The 24,511-nt window shown below is 32.0% G+C and overlaps 3 protein-coding genes across 5 annotated transcripts; 1 reads left to right on the top strand and 2 right to left on the bottom strand.

Annotated features, from left to right (window-relative positions):
- Nucleotides 1-10: 10 nt before the first annotated feature.
- LOC101259995 (uncharacterized) lies at nucleotides 11-6,851 on the bottom strand. 3 transcript variants are annotated; one of them, XR_003245791.2, is made up of 9 exons: nucleotides 4,323-6,851; nucleotides 3,693-3,748; nucleotides 2,814-2,896; nucleotides 2,581-2,659; nucleotides 2,217-2,327; nucleotides 1,575-1,808; nucleotides 988-1,071; nucleotides 793-830; nucleotides 11-500 (listed from the first exon to the last, which is right to left on the bottom strand). XR_003245791.2 is itself a non-coding variant. In XM_004231790.5 (9 exons), exons 1-9 carry the CDS (start codon nucleotides 5,308-5,310, stop codon nucleotides 430-432), a joined length of 1,620 nt encoding a protein of 539 aa, XP_004231838.1. In that variant the 5' UTR covers nucleotides 5,311-6,851; the 3' UTR covers nucleotides 11-429. The 3 variants fall into 3 exon arrangements, 2 of the variants coding, with proteins under 2 accessions (XP_004231838.1, XP_069150714.1); XM_004231790.5 differs by having other exon boundaries at nucleotides 1,575-1,684; XM_069294613.1 differs by lacking the exons at nucleotides 11-500; nucleotides 793-830; nucleotides 988-1,071 and having other exon boundaries at nucleotides 1,654-1,705; nucleotides 1,751-1,808.
- Nucleotides 6,800-9,734, top strand: LOC101260287 (uncharacterized). The gene is made up of 2 exons (XM_004231791.5): nucleotides 6,800-7,417; nucleotides 9,270-9,734. The coding sequence occupies exons 1-2, from the start codon at nucleotides 7,067-7,069 to the stop codon at nucleotides 9,429-9,431; spliced, it is 513 nt and encodes a 170-aa protein (XP_004231839.1). The 5' UTR covers nucleotides 6,800-7,066; the 3' UTR covers nucleotides 9,432-9,734.
- A 588-nt stretch (nucleotides 9,735-10,322) lies between these two features.
- LOC101260589 (glucuronokinase 1) lies at nucleotides 10,323-13,811 on the bottom strand. The gene is made up of 6 exons (XM_004231792.5): nucleotides 13,429-13,811; nucleotides 13,013-13,162; nucleotides 12,340-12,528; nucleotides 12,129-12,245; nucleotides 11,584-11,744; nucleotides 10,323-10,847 (listed from the first exon to the last, which is right to left on the bottom strand). Exons 1-6 carry the CDS (start codon nucleotides 13,624-13,626, stop codon nucleotides 10,601-10,603), a joined length of 1,062 nt encoding a protein of 353 aa, XP_004231840.1. The 5' UTR covers nucleotides 13,627-13,811; the 3' UTR covers nucleotides 10,323-10,600.
- Nucleotides 13,812-24,511: the final 10,700 nt, after the last annotated feature.

Raw genomic sequence — 24,511 nt, 5'->3', positions numbered from 1 at the left:
CTATGCTTGCTTTGAGTTAACAGAACTGATCTAATAACAGATAAAAATATGTATTTTTCATGGCACTTGACACTTTGAGTTGTGCCAGATTACCAGCAATGACTGAAAGACAAAGATATATTACAGTTCTTCCTAATCTATATGTTATAAAGGTTCCATCACAACACTTTTCGCCCACAAGGAAAGAGGTAATGTGGAGGAGAAGGTGAAAAAACTACTGTCCCTTTGTTGAAGTAGCTAGACAGAAGATAAGTATGTATAGATCTCCAATTGCCACCAAAAATGTGGAATTTCCAACAACTGTTTCTTCTTCAATGGTGGTGTGCAAGCCAGCTTGTTGGCACCCAGACTATTCCGCTGATACCTGCAGCTTCTTACCAGCACAGACATGTACTGGATAACTCTGTCCCATGGAACCTCAAAAAAATCTTACAAATATCCTTTGGTGATTGCCTCTTCCAATTCTTTAAATTCCCAAGCATCATCCGCTGTATACTCTCCTGTGAGGTAAAGAGAGCACAATGAGCTACTGAACAAGTACTTGAAGGAATCAGGATTGATTTGGCTTGTGGAATTCAAGACTACTTCAGATAAAAGGCATATAATGGTGTTCTTGCCATGTTATTAGGAGCAAGATTCAGGCAACATTCTCTAATACTACAATAACATTGTTGTAAACCCTGACTACGATCTGCTCACAGGCAGCAATGCAGACCTCTCGTATGTAAACATGACAAGCTAGACTTTCAGGACTAACTATAAATAACCGAATTCAAAATAACAGTGTCTTACCAATTGAATCTCGTCGCAGAGCTGTCAAGTGAGCACAACTGCATGATAAAATTTCAGCTTGGGTTTGAATCCACTTATAAGAACATTAAGAATTAAAAAGGAATTATGCATCACCGAGAGATTTGTCATTTCTCATCATCTACCACAAAAGGAAAACCTTAAAGTATTAAAACAAATATTATCTTTATATGGTACCTGCCAAGAGCTTTCCCGAAGTCTGCACAAAGTGATCGGACATAGGTACCTTTTGAGCATCTTACTCGGAAAATCACATTCTGTCTGCCAATAAAAAAAGAAGGGGAAAAGAAATATCTTCAATATGATTTCACGAAGTGATAAGCCAACTATAGTGGAGTGACAACCTTCAGCAACAAAAGTACTTGCTCATCAAGACAAGTAAATTATAAGCATTTCTGTCCCAATATGTATTATACTGCTTCACATGAAAGAATGTCTGACATATAGATATTCATGAGCTTCAAGAAATACTCAGATTCCCTCGAGAGTAACTGGATGGGATATAACATGCTTCACATGAAAGTGCGTTTCAAATATAAACATGCTTCAGTGTACAACTAGCACTAAAGTATTCAATGCAGTATAGAGGGATGGTAAGACACTTTGGGAGCACCCAAGGAATGTTAGACACTTGAGAGAACCTTGGCTAGAGCTTTTAACTCACACACTGTTACACACACACACTACCCACATAGATATGAGTTCTCAAGAGTTGAGCATCCATATGGTACAAGATTAGTACAAGAAGATCTTAACAAGATAACCTGTCATCTAAACTCCGCTTCACGTCAAATTCGAAAATTGAAATCCTTCTTGGTGCAAGTTCGATGCTTTCTCCTCTTCTTGCTTTATCATACATCTTTTCACCACCAACCTATCATAAGTAGACAGGAGTCTAATAAGCAGAAGTGTAAAACAGTATACCGAATCCCATTCATACCTTGGTCACCCAAGAGAAATTCTGATGACGCTGACAAAAATTGAAAGAGCTTAAGAACCTACAAAAGAAAAGATAAAATACCACTCAAGCGATTACAGACTACAGAAGTAGCACCTAGCTTTTCTAAATCAGCATGCTCTTCTATTTAAGCTTATGTCCAATCACAATTAGTATCAGCAGCAATATCTCTGCATTACATGGACTTGAGATATAGCTGAAGTTGATTCAACACGCTTTCTTTTCATGAGATCGATAAACAACATGACTTCAATACAATTAAGCATGTTGAAAACTTTAAGAATGAATTGTTTGAGGAAGTGTTAATTTGGTATCACTAATTCTATTCTCCAGGGTAAGGAAGTGATGTAATAATTCGGTACATTATCAAAATATGCAGAGGCACACTACATGTTCAGCAAAATAAAAAATTGGACGATCGGAAGTGCTGCAACAAAAATAAACTTACTTTGATTGCTGAGAACATCGGAGGGACTTGCCATATCTCTCCAAAAAAGGATGCTGCCGTTTTCTTTATGTCCTCATCCTTGATATGCTCCCATGGCTCTCGTTGAATAACCTGAACATTGCAAAATCCAAAATTCATAGGTAAGATGAAACCTGGGGTAAACAAATAACTAGATCCTGTTTATGTAACATCAACTAGTGTGAGTGTGTAGACTTTATTCATGATGGCTTTATCACGAAATTTCTCATCTTTCCATCTTAATTTGTGTTGCTGATGATTAAATGAGACTTTCGTGTGGGTGAAATAAGCCACACATTCCAGATTTATCTGAAGAAATATAACTTCAAAAAAAACAACTAAATACCGGGGAATCTGCATCCCAGGTAGAGGTGGCTTCTCCCAAACGGAAGATCCCACTGTAGCCCTTAGTCATACCCTGATAGCTGCCAAGAACAATTCAACTTAAGTTATTACATAACTTCCCATAGACATGGATAAGTTCTCTTAAGACAGAGGGAAATTAGCAGGAAGAAAGTCTCATGAAATTTTAGGAACCCCTGAAATCTCCCTCAGTTTAATCATCTAAAACCTTATTACCTGTCAACGATCTTTGTAGATTTACCAACACATACAATCAATAATCCAGTTGCCATAGGATCAAGTGTTCCAGCATGGCCAACCTGCAAAAGATTACATTGAACGAGAAGCTGGTAAGCATGAAATGCCTCAGTGCAGTTTGTATTAAGTCAGAAAGTGAAAAATGCCCCCAACCACGTGAACATAAGCATAAAACCCCCAATCAAATCAAATGAATAAGACATAAAAACCTGCCCCCTCCTGATAGAGTGGCACAATTTTTTTAGAAACAGAAGTTTGTTTGAAGGTCTTCAATTTAAAATAAAAATTTGGTGGAGGAGGTAACAAAATGCTTAGAAATGTACCCTAATTCCCCAAAATTTTCTAGATACTCTTTTTTTCTATATGCCCAGCATCTTCTTAAGCCCATACTCCACAGCTCTAACTTTACTGAATAAAGTCTTCTGGCTAGCAGACTAGATTTAATGGAGGGTCCAACACCAAAAAGAATAAAGAAAACTTGATGAAGGGAATTGATACTCATGTTAGAATTCTAAGATTTCAGTATCTTACATTAGGAATGGATATCTTAGAAGAAAATCAAAATAGTAAATCTACAGACAAAAATCAAAACTTTATTCAAGCTCCTACTTTTTAATGTAAGAGTTCTATTAATCAGCATGGATATAACCAAAGTACAGACTCAAAGTTAAAGTGAAAACATTCATCCAAATAATTTTAACTTGCATTCTTCTTCCTAAGACTGACGTGCTAATGCACCTTCAAATACAAAAGATTACCATAAAAAGCTTATCCTGAAATATTTTTAAAGCGAGTTTGCATACTGCTTCTCCAAGACCATATCAAATAGTCCCTACATTGTTCTTAGGAAAGATATACCTTTTTCACTTTTGTTAAGCGACGCAACTTTCCACAAACAGTAAAAGAAGTCCAACCTGTAAGGCAATTCAGACACTAGTTACAAAAGAAAGAAGGAAACCAAGCTTTTATAACAAAATTCATGCAAGAGTGTCCAAATCATTGTTTGAATTTACAATGTTGGATAATAAAAGGCAATCAACACAACAACAACATACCCAATGTAATCCTAATTCCATACTAATTCTGTTTTTATGCGAATGTATTTTTGCCTAAGAACGTAAAAGTCCTTTATGAGCTTTGTGAGCACAACACTAAAACATACGAGTTGCTTGAGCAGTTTTCATTAATTACCCATACACTCCCAAACAAATTTAATTTATTTCTGACTATACGACTCCCAGAGTGTACACCTCTCATTTAAAAATTAAACAACCAAATGTACTCAAACTTCTAAAGCAAGAATTGCATTCAGCATCTCTACTTGTAATGCTTCTTGTTTCAGTTAGAAACTCAAAACACCTAACTTTGACTTCACATGAGAACTTAACACACTTACTTTAATTCTTCAGAATCACGTCAACATCTAAAATATGATCATCTTTTGCAAGATAAATCCAAGTGTTATACCAATTAGGAGCTCAAACTCACCTTTTGGTTTGTTTACTAATACAACTGTCCCACCCGGACTATCCCATTTAGGAGGAAGCCCTGTACTCCTTGTCGCTAGAAATGGCTCAGCACTAACAACACCATTTTCCTTATTTGGAACTTTCTTCAAACACTTGAAGAAATCTTCCACTTTCTTTTCCGCTACATCAACTTTAGCTTCCTTCTTAGTTTCAGAGCTGACGCTTTTTTCTTCCTCTTCGAAAAAGATCAAACTTTTACCATCCCCACCATCAATATCTTTTTCTATTAAATTTTCCTTCTTCCCCAATTTCTTTTTACTCCTGTTTACATTCTCATTTGACTGCCCAGGATCAAGAAAAGCCTTATCAAAACCCTGATCAGGAAAAAACTTCTTCTCCAATTGATAAACCATCTTATAATGCTTATCCTTCTCCCAAGGATAAGCAAAATTGTCATAAAAGTACAACTCTTCTTCCTTCTTGTGTAATGTAGGTAGCTCCACAACTTCCTGCTTCAACTCAACAAGCTCATTATCCTTGTCCCTGTTATTCTCATCCTCTGAATCCGACCCACCAAACATTCTTTTCCTTCTCTTATTGTAATATTTCCTTTTCCCTTTATCCATTTCCATAATACCCGAATTGGGTTCTTCAGGCTGCGGTTCGGCTTGTGGAGAAGAAGATTTCAAATTCAATTTTCTGTCGACCCAATCGTCGAACCCAAGTTCTGAACCGGGTAGGGGTTCTGAATCATTAGGTTTTGACTTGGGAAGGAAGCGTTGTTGGCGAGATTTTAGGGTTGGTGAAGGTGGGTTTGCAGGGCGGGAGATTATCATTTCGTATTGAAGTGGGTATGGGGTTGAAGTTGTAGAGAAAAAGTGAAGTGAATGGGATTTGAGCAAAAGGGAATTGAGCATTGAGGGAAAGAAGACGGTGCGTGGCTGAGAGATGGATTTGGAGCGGAGGAAGATGAGAGACATGCGAGGAATTACTACTGACTTCGCCATTTTTGGCGACTTGCAGTGACAGTATCGTTCCTCTTTCTTGGTAAAAACCTTCAACCCACACCACTAAAACATACTACTTCTCGAGGTATAATATGTAACGGGATCTTCAAACTTTAAAAATAAAAAATTTTCGTGATTATGTTGTATTGATTGATTAAGAATTTCTGGAATGATTTGGCAGATAATGTTGTATGAGTAAAGATTTGGTTCGTTAGAGAGATTTATGTTGTTCTGGCAAATAAGTCTGGTGATGTGATGTATGGGCCTTTTTGATGAGATAAAATTAAAAATGGAAAAATTTTATTTGTACTGATTAAATATAGGGAAAATTGTATATAATAGCAAATTAATAACCTAAATTAAATGGAATAGCTAGGGTTTGATTTAATTGTGCTCCATAGCAAACATTAGCTAAAAATTGTCAGCGTTTCTCTCCCAAAAATCTCGCTCGCCACTCTCCATTCTCTCTTGCCTCTCTCGCTTTATACACAGAAGTGTATAATTCTGTTTCTGTTTTGTATAAAGCAAGAGAAAATTGTATATACACATGCAAAAATGTATATCTTCGTGTTATACACTTAATTATACAATTTACAAACATTTTACTTCAAGTATTGCAGAGAAAAAAGCCAACGGATTATACAATTGTGAATTATACAATTGCAGTGAAATACAATTTTCTCTAGTTTTATACAACAGAAGTGTATATATTGTGTTTCTGTTTTAGTATAAAGCGAGAAAAACATATATTTTCTTGCTATACACTTATAATTATGCAATATATATACATTTTAATTCGATTCAACTGTATGCAAAACAAATTATACAATTGCAGCGAAATAGGCCAGCGAATTATACAATTTAGGCCAGCGAATTATACAATTGTATATGTATAGCAAATTATACAGTTTTATGTTTGCTATGCAGCGCAATTATGCAAAGTTTGCTAGCATACAAATATGAATTTTTTATTTGCTATATGTAAAAGTTGCCCAATAATGTATCATGGACATATGAAAATAGTTCTTCCAAAATCAGTTTATCTCCGAGTTAATACTTTAGATGGTCATTCAACTAATCTTTGTGCTCAAAACCCCGATTCAAATAGTCATTTGTTTGGTATCGCCGAAGGAGCGGGAACGGTCATTCTAACTCTTCTCGGGGGATTCCACCCATACTTTCTCTCAAAAAGTCACTCAACTTTCAATTTTTCCTTAAAAGTATTCAATTATCCATACATTTCTCAAAAAGTGACTCAACTTTGAATTTTAACTCAAAAGTGACTCAACTATTTATTTTTTCCTCAAGTCACTCAATCTATTAAATTACTTTTTAAATTAAAATTTATTTACGTTAATTGTTTATATAACAAATCAAAATTTTTTAAAAAAATAAAAAATACTATTTAGTGATCCACCCACCTAACCCGACCCATTAAAAAATATAATATGAACCATTTTATTTTACCCTTAATTCTAAATTATTCCCTCTCTTTCTCCTCTACATTTAATATATACACATAGCTTATTTAATTCGATTAAAAAAAATTTCATAAATTAAAGAATTATTCCGAGAATTCGAAACGATTATACAGTTGAATAAAAATTCAGAAAAATGACATAAATCAATTATTCATTGATTGGTGATTTTTCGTATTATTTTCACAACTCCTAAAATACTCCAGTGATAGGTCTGCGCTTTACTCTTTCAAAGAGGAGTGCAACTGCTATTGCAATTTTATTTTGAATTTCAGTCGATGGCGGCAGGGGATTGGGCAAACGAAGACGAACTGGAGCTCGTTAACGAGGATGGCTTCGTCTACAAGCGTCGGAAGAAGTTTCATCTTAACCCAACCGCTGCTCCGAAGCTAAAAGATCCGGCAGTTGAGGAGAAGAATCGACTGCAAAGGAAGAAAAAGGTGCTCATGAAAATCAAAGAGAGATACCAAAACGAGATCAACCAGTGGGAACTTTTATCAACAACATTGAGTGAAATGCAGAAAAGTCAGCCAAACCCTTATCAAGAAAGGGACACTCTATCATTCAACCCGCCGGTCATGTCATCGGATCCGACTTGCCAACCCCTTGTTGATCAGCTCCTTACTCAGGTATGATTTACAGTTTTAAATTTGATTCCATTGTAATTCATTATTATAGCAACAATGTTAAGTTTGGAATGAAAATGGCAATCAACACAACTGCTTTAATCACCCTTGATTATTACCTTTGAGTTACCTGGGATTTGGGAAATTGTAATTTAGGGCAAGAAGAATAGAGAAGAGAGAGAAGAAAAGAAAGCGTGTGAGAGAGAGATAGGGCAGGTGCTTCCTCCCCTTCTATTGTGCTCTCCAATGGAAATTCCTCTACTCCTTGTTCATCAGCAATGAGGAGATTCAATTGCTTGCCCTTGCAAACATAGCAAGGATGGTAACTTTCTCCACATCTTCAATAAGCCCCTGGTGTGCCCTGTATTCTGGCTTGTCAGATCCTTCCACTCTCTTCATTCAACCAGTGCGCCGATGGTTAGTTATAAGGCCCCTTACTGTTTACCCTTTGATTCCTCCTTGCAATGGCCTCCACCATCTTCTCTTGCCATTTGGCAAACTTTGCTGTGTGGGATAGTGAAACAGGTTCCAGATTTTTCACCCCTTCCTTCAGTCCACCAATGAAACTTGACAGTAAGTGATCCTCTGGCACATTTGGGTTACAAATCCTCTGTCCTCAAACTTCTCAAGGAAGGCTCTCCAATGGTGGTTTGACTTAGCTTGTCTTCTCCACTGTAGAGTCCTGTTTTTTATCCTAAAATCTCCAGACCACTTCTCTACAAAACTCAAACCATCGGATGTTGCTGCAAGGGAGTGTGCAAGAGAAATACCGAGCCTCAGCCCTTCCTTCCAAATGCAGGTTGACAGCTTCCAATTTTTTATCACCATCTTCAATATTATAGGAGTTAAAATGCCTTTGATACCTCCTTACCCACGTTCTATGATCCTCAACCTCGAAAACTGAGAACTAAAATCCATGTGAAAATTGTGAGTTACCTCATCTGCTGGGGACAGAATCATAGGGACTGTCATCAATTGCGACCCCCCTTGGCCTTGGCAGTATTCCATCACCCCTGCTAGTAGCTCCCTCCTCTGCGAGGGCCTTCTTCGGATTTGCTAGATAGCCATTGATCCTTCCACTCATCCTTGCTAATGAGGTCTGGGAGTCCTCAATCATCATCTTCAGTTCCTCCAAGTTCGTGTCAGTTGCTCCCCATATAGTTCTGAAGCTGACTCTTCAGTTCCCAGAGATTTTCCTCCTGTTGCTACAATCGTGTAGCTTCAGCCTGTCATCGATACACGGGTTAATATCAATGGTCTGGTACCAAACGTAATGAGCTCAAATTCATGATAAGGTTCAAACAGTAAATTCAATTCCATTCCACAGTCAATCGGGATTACAGCAACAACGACAATACTAAACTAAGTTTGGAATGAAATGTGACTAATTATTACAATCAATTAGTAATAGACAAATCTACTATACGCCTTCAATCTCCCTCTATTATCACCATTGAATTGCCTGTGATTTGGGAAATTGTACTTTAGGGCAGGAAGAATAAAGAAAGAGAGAGAGAGAAGAAAAGAGAGCGAGATATGAAATTTACCAGAATTCATTCTGCTTCCCTCCCCTTGCTAAGACTTCTTATCCTTTCGTTGAACTTATTGTTTTGGTCAAATATCCTTTCCTTGAACTAATCGGAGCCCTTAGATGATAATGAATCACAGACTTAGTCGTTATAGCAGAAATATGGAATTGTCCAGCTAACCAAAATGACAAAGTCTGCTAACTCCCTTTATTGTCTACTTTTCTATCCTTGTGACACTTCTGTGATCAAAGCAAGTTATTGCCTTTAGGCAACGTTTAAACTTGAAAGTGCTAAATTCCATTTTTATTATGAATTACTTGGTACAGGTTGAAGCACAGGAGGCTGTAATTGGCAACATATCAAAACTTTGTGATGTTGTTGAAGCTGTCTGGACTGCACAAGAAGAAAAAATGAAACAGTCAGTTTTGGACCTCCCGATCTGGGCACACACACCTGGTGAACTTATTTCTTCCCTGTGTTCAGATTAAGTTCTGCAAGAGAACTTTACCAGGGAAAAATTACGTCGATGTGTCTTCGGGCTTGTTACCTTTATTCAGTTTCTTAGTTTGAGTTTGTTTTGTATATATTCTTCTTGGACCTTCCCGCTTCAAATGATGGGAATGACCACTTAGATTCAGGAATCCTCTGTTGTTGGAAAGGAGTGAGATGTGGTTGTGTAACATCTTTGTAATGTTTAACATCTTTTCCGTGTTCACCTGAATATTTTTGACAGTCTTGTCAATTTTTCTTTAAGTACGTAAAGGAGGATGAGGTTGATAGTTCCATGAAAAGTGCTCCATATATTCTTTTCAAAGTACTTCTTTGCCAAATTACAGATCCTACTGGTTAGTGCAGAGTCTACTGTGTTATCCCAAGTTCAGTTGTCGCCATTCAGCGCTGAGTTTCTCACTTGCTAATTGTTGTGATTGAGGTCATAGTATTTATAATAGCACTTTCATTGCTTATCAAGATATGTTTTGTCGTTTCCATATTGAAAAAATAATTAGAATGAGAGGTGTTAAGCTTTTTGGTGTAATCAGTATTCTACTGCTATATGGATAAAGAGGAGTTAGATTTCTTGGTGATTTAGTTTTCATAAATTTTGGGCTATATTTTCCTATTTTTGTTTGCTCAGATGTTTCATTTTTCTATTCGCCTTTAATAACTTTCTTCGACTTTCTCGATGATTTGCGTACCTGTTTTCAGAACCCCTTTGTTGTTCTATTTTGTCTGGTATATATTTGCCCTGAATATGTAGTGTTAATTTCAACAATTGTCGCTAAACCTTCAATATTTTATGGCAATAATGAAATCAAACATTTCATTTTCCACTAAAAAGGGAAATTTTTGTCGGCAATTTACCAACAACTACAGCAAGCTAGAAGTAACAGATTTAGTAGTAATTATAATTGGCATCACACAATTGGAGTTAAAATATGTGAATCTAATGACGGTTTACGCTAAAACTGTAAAGTAAGCGCTTCTCGAAATGCATTACAATAGCAGCAAAACAATTGTAACTAAAACTATCTATACTAGCATTTCTTTCAATGGTCGCTACATACTTGGTGAAAAGCGCTTAGCATATGCCAATGAAAGGTGAAAGAAATAAAGAATAAAGAGGACTCTCGACATATTTGAAAGCAGATCATCATTTTCACTTTGATTTCAGAGTTTGAAGATCAGTTTCGTTTAGAAACGAAGGCATAACTTTAATTGGTTGAAAAGTGAAACCAGCTTTGTGGCATGCGTCCTCCAGCTGCTTCACTTGTGAAGTTCCATCCGGACAGTACACAACCACAGCCCCACCACTTCCTGTGAACTTGGAAGCAGCACCTACCTTTCGAGCGATTTCAACCATCTCTATATTCATAGCTCCAAGGGCATTATCTCCAAACATACGCCTACATAGTAGACCCACAATATTAAAGTATTCCATTTGCATATCATATTACCTGCTTTCTGTGATAAAATCTTAGCAATATTTGAGTATATCATAACACCATGAAATAAGATGCAAAAGGGAGGTAAAAGTGCATTGTGACAGCACATGAAATTGTTACAAGTAATAACATGAAAACAAATGGGTCATGATATTGTCATGGACTAAGAGAGTCTCACTAAAGCCAGCACTCGACTACTTACTCACTAATCTTTCAAGGTCTTGTAAGCTCAAGTAAGTCATTTACACTTAAGGTCGCTAAGAGAATGAAAAGAAAGACAAGAGAGTTTTATAAGAAGGTTTTGTATTGCTCGAAACATTATTTACAACTTGAGTGATTGCTTGCTTCTTGGAAGCCTTCCAAATGAGAGACCCTTCTATTTATACTACTTCCTAGGACCTAGTAAATAATATTTACTTCACATATCACTCTTATTTATACTTTAGTCCATGCTCTAGAATTCTCTACTAGTCTAGAGAATTCTAAAGCTTTCTACGATATCTTCTAAGTTATTCTAGAGTCTTCCACTGACCTCTCCACAACTTTAGGTTCTTCGTCCCCTCTTCCAGTGCAAAATTTGAAGGGTAAGGTGGCAGGTCATGACACATGACACTATCAAATAGGTGTTGGGGACGCCACGAAGCACATAAAAGATATTAACAAATGTAACCCTCATTAAACTAAGCATGTATATTACCTTCTCAAGTCAAAATTGTGATTCATGAGGGCTGCTAACTTATTGTAGTCCTTCTCAAGAAGAGCTTTCCGTCCCTCCACAGCTATATTTGCAACCTCTTCAATGGTTGATCTTATAAATTTATCACCATCTAACCATCTTTGTCGAACTGTACTATGTACCTGCATTTGAAAAAAAAGTATCATCTATATTTTGTAACTACTGTCAACAAAGTAACTATTAGTGACAAAGTTAATCCGGACACTGATATTCACAATTCCTTGAGAAACTGCTGCAATTGTTATGTCATCCATTGTCTGGAAAATATTCAATAAATACTGGAATCATATAAGAGGTTACCCTGTTAAATAATTACTGAAAATAAAGGGGCTGCCCCGTGGACTATAAGCCTACATCAATACTCGTTGTCTAATTCTTAGTGTGAAGTGAAAACCAAAATGTAATATTCTAACCCATTGCATGGCTAAGCAAATAACACTCATCTATAGAATCTTTGGCCAGACAACAGAGATTTTTCACTCATATTCTGCACATTAAGTTCAAACCTTTCCAGAATCACTGGGATTTTCTGCATAGATCAGATAAAGAGGTGGGAGAAGATCAACATCCATGGGTGTATATATGCCATGACCTAATTCATCCATGTGATTCTTGTCAAAGTCCTGCAAAATAAAGGTTTAAAGATGAACATGCAATATTTACTTTACAACTACAAGCTACTTGTCAAAGATAAAAAAGAGTATCACACATACACACCATATATACAACGCCTCCATACACCTGGGCCACTCTATCTTGAAGACCTGCAACAATTCCAAGTTCCTTCTCTGCATTAAGGACAAGGTTCGGCCTTACCTCAACTTTGATGAGATGTCTGACTTTGTAAAAATCAAGAAGGCAACTCAGTGCAGCACTTACGATTGCACTAGAACCTGAAAGCCCTGTCTGAGATGTGGAAAGTATTTGATATGTTAATCAAACTTTTTCAACATGAGATAAATCAAATCTTTTATTTATCTTATTCATCATATAGCAATGCCATATTCAGATCATGATCATGAAGTAGTGTGATGTAATGTCAGTTATGATTGAAACAAGCATGTATTTCACTCCTAATTTATTTGCATAGCTAAAATCCAGAAGGTAGTATGTAAAGTTTCAACGTCCGAGATGTAGGTTTTGATTGTGCCTGGTTGAAATTAAAGAATTATTTTACTCGACTAAGACATTTTAGATAAATTGTAAACCTACGAAAAGACATTTCCAAAACCAAACAATAGGACCATATAAACAGAAGCTCACTCTATATTTGAGCAGTTTCAAGTCAAAGAACGTTTAGTAAGAGTTTAACAACAATTAGCTAACGTGATTCCAATCCACATAACTTATCTATCGAAGGGCAGATAAATCTTGCAATGTTAGGTTCTACCTGGCGGGGAATGTTAGTGTCATACGAGAGAGTGAAATTCCCATCATGTAAGGTGATGTTGCTCTCTTTGCAATAGTTGTGAAATATTTTAACGATTGCCATAAGTAAACGAACCCCTCCATAGTACCCCTCATTCTGCAACCTGTTCACCTACAGCCAAGTGTTAAGTCAAATTCAATCAACCTGCAAGAGAATCCACATAGAACTAAAAAAAAAGTGTTAAATTTCTGATCTTGATTATGAAAATACCAATCAGAATTGGCTAATCAATGATTAATTAAACATCAATTATATATCCTGATAAACGCATCCCAAAGTATAAACGCATTGGCATGTCAATAATTCTAATATATCCTGATAACCGAAAACAGTATAAGTAAAACAGATGAATAAAGGAGAAGTATAAGATAGAATACCAGGTGAGAAATTGAATTGAATTGGACGAGATCGTGAGAAGGATGAGGAACAATGACGAGATCTATAGAAGGTTCCAAACGAACAGAAGCCCAAAAATTCCCGAGGCTGAAGGATATAGTGTTCCCAAAATAAACATCGCTAGGGTTTCCAAGCAGTCCAACTCTAGCGTAAGACTTGTGCTCGATCACTGCCGCCATTGTTGCTTATTGTAGGTGTTACTGCAGAAATTGGAATCTATAGATCTAATCGTTAGCTACTGTTACGGCAGATATTGGAATCTACAGCGGTCTACCCTATTTTTTTTATATATATATATAAAAATTAAGTAATGAATTTGTTATTTTAAGATTTCATAAAATGTAATCAATCAAATTACATGACCGGGATATACATGTTTTTGCCTCTATTAGTAGTACTAATAAATTTATTATTTCAAAGAATAATAAAATGAAATTAATCAAATATGGATAAATTACTTAATTTTCCATCTTATATCAAGGAATTCAATTCATTTAAATTTTCACAATTAAATCTCCATGTATTGTGAAAATTCTTAATTACTTCTCTAATTAGGGAAAGCAGTTACAATCTATTAATTTAGACAAATAAAATACATATTTCAATTTTAAAACCCGACAAATATATATATCTAGCGAATTTATACTTAAACCATTAAAAATCGATAACCTAATTAAAAAAAATCAAAACCGTTAATAAATTTCAATATTGATAAATTAATAAAAGAATTTCGTTCAAAATCGATAATTTTGATTCAATTTTGAACAGTCCTAATCCCAAAGGCAAGAACGTGTTAGTTTTCATGAAAAAAGAAATTCTACGACAGGCTTGAAGAAGAAAAAAATCATTTCATTGATTAGACGATAGATAACTTATAAGGTTTCAATATATCCAGATTGTCAAACATCACAATTCACTAATCAACTTGCAAGTGAATTTGGGGTCCCTCCCTACTTGCTTCTTAAACAAAGCATCACGCGTCAACTTATAAAAACAAACAACATTATATTCACTAGTAAAATAGGGACCGATCAATATAGAAAATGTAAATTCTACTCCTCCTTCTTTATCAAATCTTCCTTAAATATGCCATATTTTTAAAGGTGAATATTCTGTTTGTATCTCTTCTTTTTGGCTCAACTTTTCATTATTAAATGATGCACGCCACTACTCCATTGCTTTGTGTGCCCCATAAGCCATATATTCAACCTAGCCGTGTAGGAGACCCGAGGGATAAAATATTAATTAATTTTGATATGATTTTTTTTTTTTGTGTTTAATTTGAATTGTAAAATAATTGATTATAATGTTGTTTTTAAATCATAATTTTGAATAATTAATTTATAAACAACTTATTTTCCGTCAAACTAGAGCTTTGAGAATAAAACTCTAAATAAAAAAAGAAATGGTTAGAATCCCTCCGTTAATATAAAAAGTCTCTATCACACTTCTTCTTTTTTTTTCTTTCTTTTTTACCGTGATTTTTGGATATCGCTTTTCAAACCCGATTAGCTGTATCCATTGAGTCCCGCTATTTCAAGGCGGGTGCACTACGATTAGTTTCACGGGGCCCTAATATATGCTTATTAGAGATGTCTCATATATGTTCAAACGGTGAAAATAATAAAACATTAAAGTAGAAAATTAAAATTAGTATAGTAAACATTTACAAACTCGATAACCTAATCGAGATGCTGGAGTAGATTACACATTAATTTTGAATTTTGATATATGCTACCAGGGCATATAAAATTAAAATTTGGTATTACACACCATAAAAACAACCACATAATCTAGTCGCTGTAATTTGGATGAGGAAGACGTAATATGAGGAGATTCAGGTGATCGGCTGGTTATTTCAGCTTTCTACGGCTTAATATACAACTATCTTTTTAGGTTTTATTTCGCCAGGAGAGAACTTATTTTAAAATTAGTTATTTTAAAATTGGAAATTTTTATAATTATTATTTTTGGAATAGTTATTAAGTTTTGTTTTGATGAAACAATACAACTTCTTCTTCTTTTTATCTTTCTTTTTTATCGTGATTTTTGGATATCGCTTTGCAAACCCGATTAGCTGTATCCATTGAGTCCCGCTATTTCAAGGCGGGTGCACTACGATTAGTTTCACGGGCCCTGAAGACGCGCCGATTTATAATGCCTCCACTGACGACCTGAAACACACACGACATCTAATAAAATATTTTAATTAAATATTTTCTATTTAAATTTTTAAAAAGGAAATTGTGAGTTCTTATTTGTTCATTCCATAGTTTTAGTTATTGAGATATCTATAACTTCTATTCGATAGACAAAATTAACCTATGTTCAATACAGAACAATGTTTTGCCTAAAGAATTTTTAGGAGTGAATGCTATATTTCAAGAAAATAAATAAAACAAACAGGACTAAAAATTTTAGAACAACGTCTTATGAAGGTCATTTTACATAATTATCACTCAATGTTGGTTATGAGTGATAATTAATTAAAATTATAATTAAGATGATTAACAAATTAATATAGGGATAATTAATCTACCTATAGATATAAGAATCTTTATTACATCATATACATCTACTTATTAATAATTTGTAATATAACAAATTAATTACGGGTGATAATAGATTTAAATTAATTAATATTAAATTGAATTTATTTATTTTATCTTGTATTTACTGTATCGTAAAAGACTGAATCAATTTCGAGAATTATTGCTATTAATTAGCATCTTACTATCCATAATTAGTCTTCCTATTCTTAAAAAGGAAAAGAAATTATTCACACTCTCTCCATATAATTTTCTCCCAAAAAACTGATATTCATCTCATATCTCTTATTTTTAAAATTTCTCTCCATATATCATATGTATTTCTATTGTTGATTTTGCTATATTTGTTAAGGTATTTAAATGGTTATTTTTGTGTGTTTTTTTTTCTCTCGAATGATTCAATTACGTAAAATGATTCTTATGTTATAATATTTTTACTAATCTGAAGTACGTGATACATCTATAACTTGATGAGTTTATATTGAATATGTACAAAGATCTTATTTATTTTGTTAAATTTGTTAATTGATAAATAATAGTAATATGATATATAAAAGTGTTTTAAGCTTCAAATATGAATGTCTATAGAAAAGAGTATTTAGTCATCTTTCTCGAGGCTTTGGTCCATCAGATAATATCACTGGGCTACGACTTCCTCTGCTTTCTTGGCCCATTGGACGGTTAAGTGAACTTGGTTTACAAAATGACAACTTTCACATATAGCAAATAAAAAATTCATACTTATATGTTATAGCAAAGTTTGCATAATTGTGCTCCATAGCAAATATAAAACTGTATAATTCGCTATGCATATACAATTATATAATTCGCTGGCCTATTTCGCTGCAATTGTATAATTCGCTATCCTATTGTATAATGCACAATTATATAATTCGCTGCGTATTTCGCTGCAATATTTGTATAAAATTTATTTTGCATACAATTGAATCGAAGTAAAATGTATGTATATTGCATAATTATAAGTGTATAGGAAGAAGATATATGTTTTTCTCTCGCTTTATACAAAAACAGAAACACAATATATACACTTCTGTTGTATAAAGCTAGAGAAAATTGTATTTCACTGCAATTGTATAATTCGCAATTGTATAATTCGTTGGCCTTTTGCGCTGCAATATTTGTATAAAATTTGCATTTATCTACAATCAAATTGAAGTAAAATGATTGTAAATTGTATTATTAAGTGTATAGCACGAAGATATATATTTTTGCATGTGAATATACAATTTTCTCTCGCTTTATACAAAATAGAAACTCAATTTATACACTTCTGTGTATAAAGCGAGAGAGGCGAACAGAGGGAGAGTGGCGATCGAGATTTTTGGAAGAGAGGCGACTGACAAACTTTGGCTAACGTTTGCTATGGAATACAATTAAATCAAATCGTAGCTACTCTATTTATTTTAGATTATTAGTTTACTATTATATACAATTATATCTTTATAAAATGCAAAGTGTTTGTTTTCTAATTAACACATATGGAGCACGACGATTGAATCGTGATGGTTAAGAAAAAAAAAGTATAATAAACATACCTAAATATGTGAGACACTTAATTTAAAATATATTGTTTATTTTTTCTATTTAATTTTCTAATAGATTGACCCAATAAATAAAAATATTAAACTCATATTTTAAGATTATTGTTGTTGATTCCTAGTGTTTGATGTCACTAGCAAAGATGACAGAAGCCAAAAAGTTTGGGACATAAAGGCATGAGGTTTGGTATGGGTGCGCCGATTGCCACAAAAAAAAAAAAAACTCACTTTTAGGCTTTGTCTTTTTCTCTATGTTTTATGTTTTGGGCCAAAAAAACATTTGCTTAGCTTGTGTATAAAGTATCATCACTTTATAACTTTTCTATACATTAGTTGAAATAGGACCATATAATAATATAAGATATGGATGCTTTTAGTTTTGTGTAGGTAAACAAAAGAAGCTTTTTGAAAAGGTTTTTTTTTTTGCTAATTGTACTTAGTTAAGCAGCTTTGAAAATTAAAGAGATTTAGTAACACTTTTAGTTAGAACCAACTGTATGTTATTGCCTTTTCACCTCTCTCTTTTCTTTTTCTTAATATATTTAATCTCAACACTCATGTTCAATTCAGAATAATTTCAACTTCTTGTCTTTAATTTTTAAATAATTTAACTCTGAATTCATTATACATTTTAAAACTATATGTTCATAAAAATTGTAGTATTTTATATACCGTAATTGGTAGTCTGTTGAAGAAAATTTTTAGAGAGGTAATTAACATATATGTGCAACTTATCAAGGACATAAATTTAGATAGAAAGACATGAAAGTCGAGAAAGGTTGGTAGTTAATTGAATGTTGTCTAGTTCTGGTCGTAGTTTTTGTTGTTTCCTTTGCCTCTGTTTCCATATTAATCTCTTGTTGTTGCTACTTGTTCTCTCTTCTTAGTTGTTTTCATCTCGACTTCTTTGGTATCATACACATTTTTGACATGCTTACTCAGGTCGAGGATCTATCATAAACATTTTCTCTACTTTTACAAAATAGGAACAAGGTTGTGTACGTAATTTTATTTGTATCATTACACTAAATATATTATGGTAAATATTATTGTTGCATCTATAACAAATATACACTATTAGTCTATAACAATGATAAGATTCTTTTTAACTGGTTTTTATGTCGTTCTAATTTATATGATATTACTAAGTAATTCTTTTGGTAACATTATTACGCTATAGTATTAGAAAAAATATCCCAACAAATGACATTGATATGAAAAGATTTAATCGTATATATTTTTCACCCGCATTTTCATTGCACCCCATCTACACAAAACTTTAGATTTGTCTCCATCAGCAATTAATATATTGCTTAAACTTTGTTCATAAATGACACATGGTGACTTAGGTGAGCTGTGACCGAAAATGGTGTTTGTGCAAATTGACAAAGGACGATCAAAACTAGGTAAATGACATTTATATAAATCCAAAAATGTGTGATGAACAAATCTATCTAATATTGAGACCCCTTAATTTAATAGCAGGCCTTCATATGGGATTAATTCCACATATATAAATAACATCATTCAAACTTGTACTATAATAAGCTATATAATTATTGAATTACTTTTCCTTCTTCAATTTTGACCAGACTTATGTGATAATGAGATCTTTCTTGACTCATAGAGATGAGGAATTGAATAAGAGGTTGCTGAGTTAATTAGCATCATTTTCATTTTATTTGTAACTCGAACAAATTTATTATGTACATAATGTTCTTACGGGAAAGAGAGAAATTAGACTTCTTTCACGAACATGAGATTCAAACAAATATAATAATTTATTTTTAAAAAAAATCGAAATTCAAAATTTTTCATGCTATAAAAGCCTTCGATATCATGAATAATTTTACCACTTCTATTTGAAATGACTTTTTAAGTACTAGTTAAACGTATAATAACAACTTTTATTGAATGGTAGAAGGCCTATATTCTCAATCGTGTGACCATTATAAGTAGTGTAATACTGTTGGATTTAGAAAATGTGTGAATGAAAAATGAAGAGTTGCGACTTTTATGAAAAGTAGTAATTTTTATTAAAAAAAGTTGTGACTTTTCTAAAAGGTTTTGATCTTTCCGAAAGATTGTGACCTTCTCGGTAATGAACAATAGAAACTTTTTCACACTACCCTTTGTTTTCTATAAATTGAGAGAGTTCCTCTTATTTAAATAAAAATGAATTTTCTTGACTTCTTCTACTACTACGAAGTCTAGTAGTTTAAATGTACTTTATTGTTGTTGAGTGGTTTGCTGACACTGTGATTTTAGGTAACGATACACCGGTGAGTAAGATCGTGAGAGGATGTATTCCATTAACCTCATATATTTGAGGGGACTAATTTCCTCAAGGAGATACTGTGTATTCAGTGGGCTCGAATTTGTTCTTTAAAAAAAATATTTTGTATATTATTTCTAATATATTTCTGATTCTATTTTTTCTACTAGTTTAATTTTTTAAATTAAAAATATTCTTTAAATTTTATTATTTGTTATCAAGTTATTCAAAAAATTTATTTTAAGTATCTTCGAAATTCAAGATCAACGACATGTCCAACTTGAAAACTAAGGAATCGATCAACTAGAGCCACTCAAAAATTAGCCATGTGAATAATTGTGAGTCAAACTTTTTTCCAATTGTCATCTTCCATAACAAAAATTAAAAATCCCCATGTTTTGTCCATTTCCTTGCCAATATTAGCAGTATACTTTTTAAGTTTGAGAGGAAATAAAGTATTACCCAAATATATATAGGCGCTCTTACAGACTAAATGAAAAGTTTAGAGGTGCTATATATTAATCTATTCTAAAGAAATAGTATCTGATAAAATAAATGAAGTATTTTTGACTAGAAATTTGTTCGAGTTTTTGATTTTCAAATTTTCATTCAAATGAAATATGAAACTTATATTTTTTTAATATTTCAAAAAATTTTACTTTGAATGAAGAACCTTAGCATGTTATCGATAAAATTAATAATTTCAGACAAGTTACTATAAAAATTATTTATTGTATTGCATTAATTATTCATTAATCCTTTTGATATTAATGAAATTGTTCTGCAAGATTTTGTGGACATAGTCAGACACAACTACTTAAATATTTAATCTAATTTTACTTGGGAACAGTTGTCTATTTATTTAAAAATTGAATTGTATAGTTGAGTATTTTAATTTGAAAATTGCATCATTGTATCTCCCATTTCTTATGATCAAAAGTCTAGTCTTTTTTTTGTCAAGGTTGACTTAGTTTTTGCAGTCAACGCACGAAAATCCCACAAAATGTGGTGATCAAATTAAATATTCATAAAAGAATATATCCAAAACCTGCAATTTCCTTTTCTGCCTTATGCGTACCTCCAAAGTTACAAGTTGTTAGAGTCAATCATCTCTTTAACCATATTATTTATTTCTATTTTTTTAAATTGTTATAATGAAATATTATCGTAAGAAGTATACTATCAAAATTAATTATTTTATTAAAATATTCAATTGTTATATTAAAATGTTATTGTAGAAGATACTAATTATTAAAAAGAGATTTAATTTTATTTATTTTCAAAGAATGTCACTTTTTATATTTATATCTTCTTATTCATTTTTACTTTCTCATTCAAAAATGAAAGTCACTTTAACAATAATCATATTTATCAAGAAATGAAAATGAATACACTATGTAGTTTACTAGATTATTCCTATTTTATAAATGTCTCATGAAAGTTGAACTCCACTAGAAAATAAAATTTTAGCATAAATTTAGAAAGACATTAATTTTTATCTTAGAATTTATAAGTGACACTTATTTGGGATAAATTGTTTTTGCTAAAGTAATATTTATTTTAGGACAGAAATGAAGTGCATAGTTTATCACAATAGCAATGACTATTATCATTTTAAAAAACTTGAAAAATAATTTTAAAAAGAGCAATTTATCAGTGTTAATACTAGTTAATAAGGGAAAATGATTGGTTTTCTCTTGGTATGCTAAAATGAATAAGTTTAAGTGAAAATTATTTTTAGCATAATAATTTGTCATGGTAAGGACTCTGAAGGAAACTTTAATACAAGGTATAATTTGATTAATATAACCTACTATATCAAAAATATCAAAAAGTCTACCTAACTTTTCAATTGAACTACACTATCATTAAGAGTAAATTTAGAAAAAAGTGACGAATTATTTCTTAATTATTCAAATTGATAATTAATTTTGACCATCTATTTCTAATATATCTGCCGAACGGAGAGAGTAACATATTTAAAATTATAAAATGTAAATATTCATTTTCATTTAAAAAAAATTTATGACACATAAACTAAAGGTGAAAGGATAATATGAGAGGATTTTTTCCAAAGTGCAATTCTAACTCAGTCACATATGTAGATGTCATTTTTGTAATTAATTTGATTTTTTCTTGTCACAGTTGTGACTTGTGATTAGTCCACCACTTTCTAAGAAATTGCCTGGAAGCAAACCTCCCTTTCACAAATGGATGAATTATCATTCAAAAATTGAACTTTTGATTTGTATTCAGTGAAGAAAGTTTTTTATGAGACAAAAATGTACGCCTTTCATTTCATATTAGTTGATAATTTTTCATTTTTATAAATATATTATTAAGAAATCATAAATAAGAAAAAGATTAATTGTGAGAGTCATATAGACAAAATTAATTAATATTTTCTTAATTTTAGTCTGGTAGACAACTAATATTTCCTCTGTCCCTATTTAATTGTCCACTTTAGAAGTGACACACATATTAAGACACCAATTATTATCATAGGTTAGTTATAATTTTACCCTTAACTTAAAAGATTATGCAACTTCCCAAATATAATAAATGTATTTTCTGGTTTCAAAAAACATGCATTACAACTTAGTAGTACTATAAATTTTCTAGAATCAAATAAGGGTATATTAACAAAAAAATTATTGTCCTTTTTTATTTTGTTAAAAAGAACAAGTAAATAGATACAGATATAAAAAAAAATATATAAATAATTAATTAGAAACAAAGAAAATACTATTAAATAACTATTATTAATAAAGTAATAAATTAATATGAGACGAAAGAAGCAGATAGCTAAGCAATTTTAAGGGTGTACCATCTACCTTTTATCTTTTAGTATTATTTTCGAGTACCTTAATTTTGCATTTTTATTACTTCTGTTTGGTTTGACAACCAACAAATTTGGCCATATTAATGCATAATGGACTCAAAGGGTTATATGATTATATATAATCAATTACAATTCAACTAGGAATAACAGAAATTCAAACAATCTTATATAACAAAACAGAACATTAAATTTGTCTAAATTATGCTATAGCATGTTATTTCAAGATTTAAAAATATGTACAATGTCTACATTTTTAAAGGAACACATAAATTTCCTAATATCTTCATAAATTGTCACCCAATTTTTTGGATCCTATGTTATTAAATTTTACACTTTTGACCATCCATTTTTATAGCATTTTCTAACATTGTATGAGTTATAATTATCCATAGCTGCCATTTTAATTAGTTATTTTTTTTTTGGATCGTGTTAGACGATACCTCCCCTATATTACAAAAGTAAACGGGGAGACCTTTAGCTAAAATGTTGCACATGGGTTTGTGTGACCGGTATTTTTTCTTTGGAAAAAGAGGAAAATTTTAAAAATTGACATTTTAGGCGTGTTTAGTATTGATATTTTTTCATGTTCAATTCGGTTGAGTTTTTAAATACTTTCTTCGTCTCAATTTATATGATGTACTTTTCAGTTTAGTCAATCTCAAAATAAATGACATATTTTTATATTAAGTAATAATTTAATTTTAAAATATTTGTTTTACCCTGGGGGGTGTTTGGCATGAAAGGAAAATGTTTTAATATAAGTTTTGAAGGGAGGTTATTTTTCTTAAATTTGAGAAAATGAATTGATCTGAAAAATATTTAACTCAACCAAACATGAGAAAATTGAAAAATATTTTTTGAAAAATATTTTCCTTCATACCAAACACATCCTCAATAAAATGATTTGTGATCACACAAATTTCTATCAGTCATTAGAGCACAAATTTTAAAAGTTTTTCTTTTTTTCTTATGTTTCGTATCGAGTCAAACTAACTCAGATAAAATAAAATAGAGGGAGTAATATTTTTTTTTAGAAAGTAAGTTTTTTTCTAAAGAAAATGACTTCATTAGTAAAATTAGAAAAAAACAAGTTTAACAAGCAACATTTTCTACCAAATCTTATGTTTATCCACCGCTCATATCCGTTCACACCAACTCTCTTAGTATTTATCTAAGTAATAAAAATGTTTATAATAATATTTATTATTTAATCATAAATTAAAAATACACTTATTTTAATCTATATGCGCACAATCCATAGATTCTTTCTTTATCCTTTTTAATGAGGAAATACAAAAGAAAACTACAAAATGTCTCTTTTAAAGAAAAAAAAGTCTGTATATGAGAACATATATTATGAAGGAGACAGGCAACACCACATTTATCAAACAGCAACAAATGTGGATTATCACGAATTACTTCAATCATATCAAAATATCTGTGGTAATTTATTAAAATAGTTACAACAAAATTATTTATTATTTTACATACAAAATTCTTATTTTACCTCAATTTAAAAACGATAAGAACTTTTTAAATAATTATTTTTATAAAGCATGTGGAAAAATTATGATATATGAGTTGAACGTAGAAAATTGATTTATTCTTTTAATCTATCAAAAAGTTTTTAGGAAAGACACTTAGCACACGGTAGTGTTTTGGCATGGTCAATTTTGTCTTGGTCGTTGGACTAAACTTTAGATTAGACAAATTATATATTAAAGGAAGTAAATTAGCTAGGAAAATGTCAAAGTAGATGACATTTGGCATAAAATTACTGGGTCATCATTCCCCGTAACACACATAAATAACCTGGTCTTTACTCCTAATTTATTTTGA

The sequence above is a fragment of the Solanum lycopersicum genome, chromosome 2 (assembly GCF_036512215.1).
Source record: "Solanum lycopersicum chromosome 2, SLM_r2.1".
Lineage (NCBI taxonomy): Eukaryota > Viridiplantae > Streptophyta > Magnoliopsida > Solanales > Solanaceae > Solanum > Solanum lycopersicum.
This window is presented reverse-complemented; position numbering and strand designations above follow the sequence as displayed.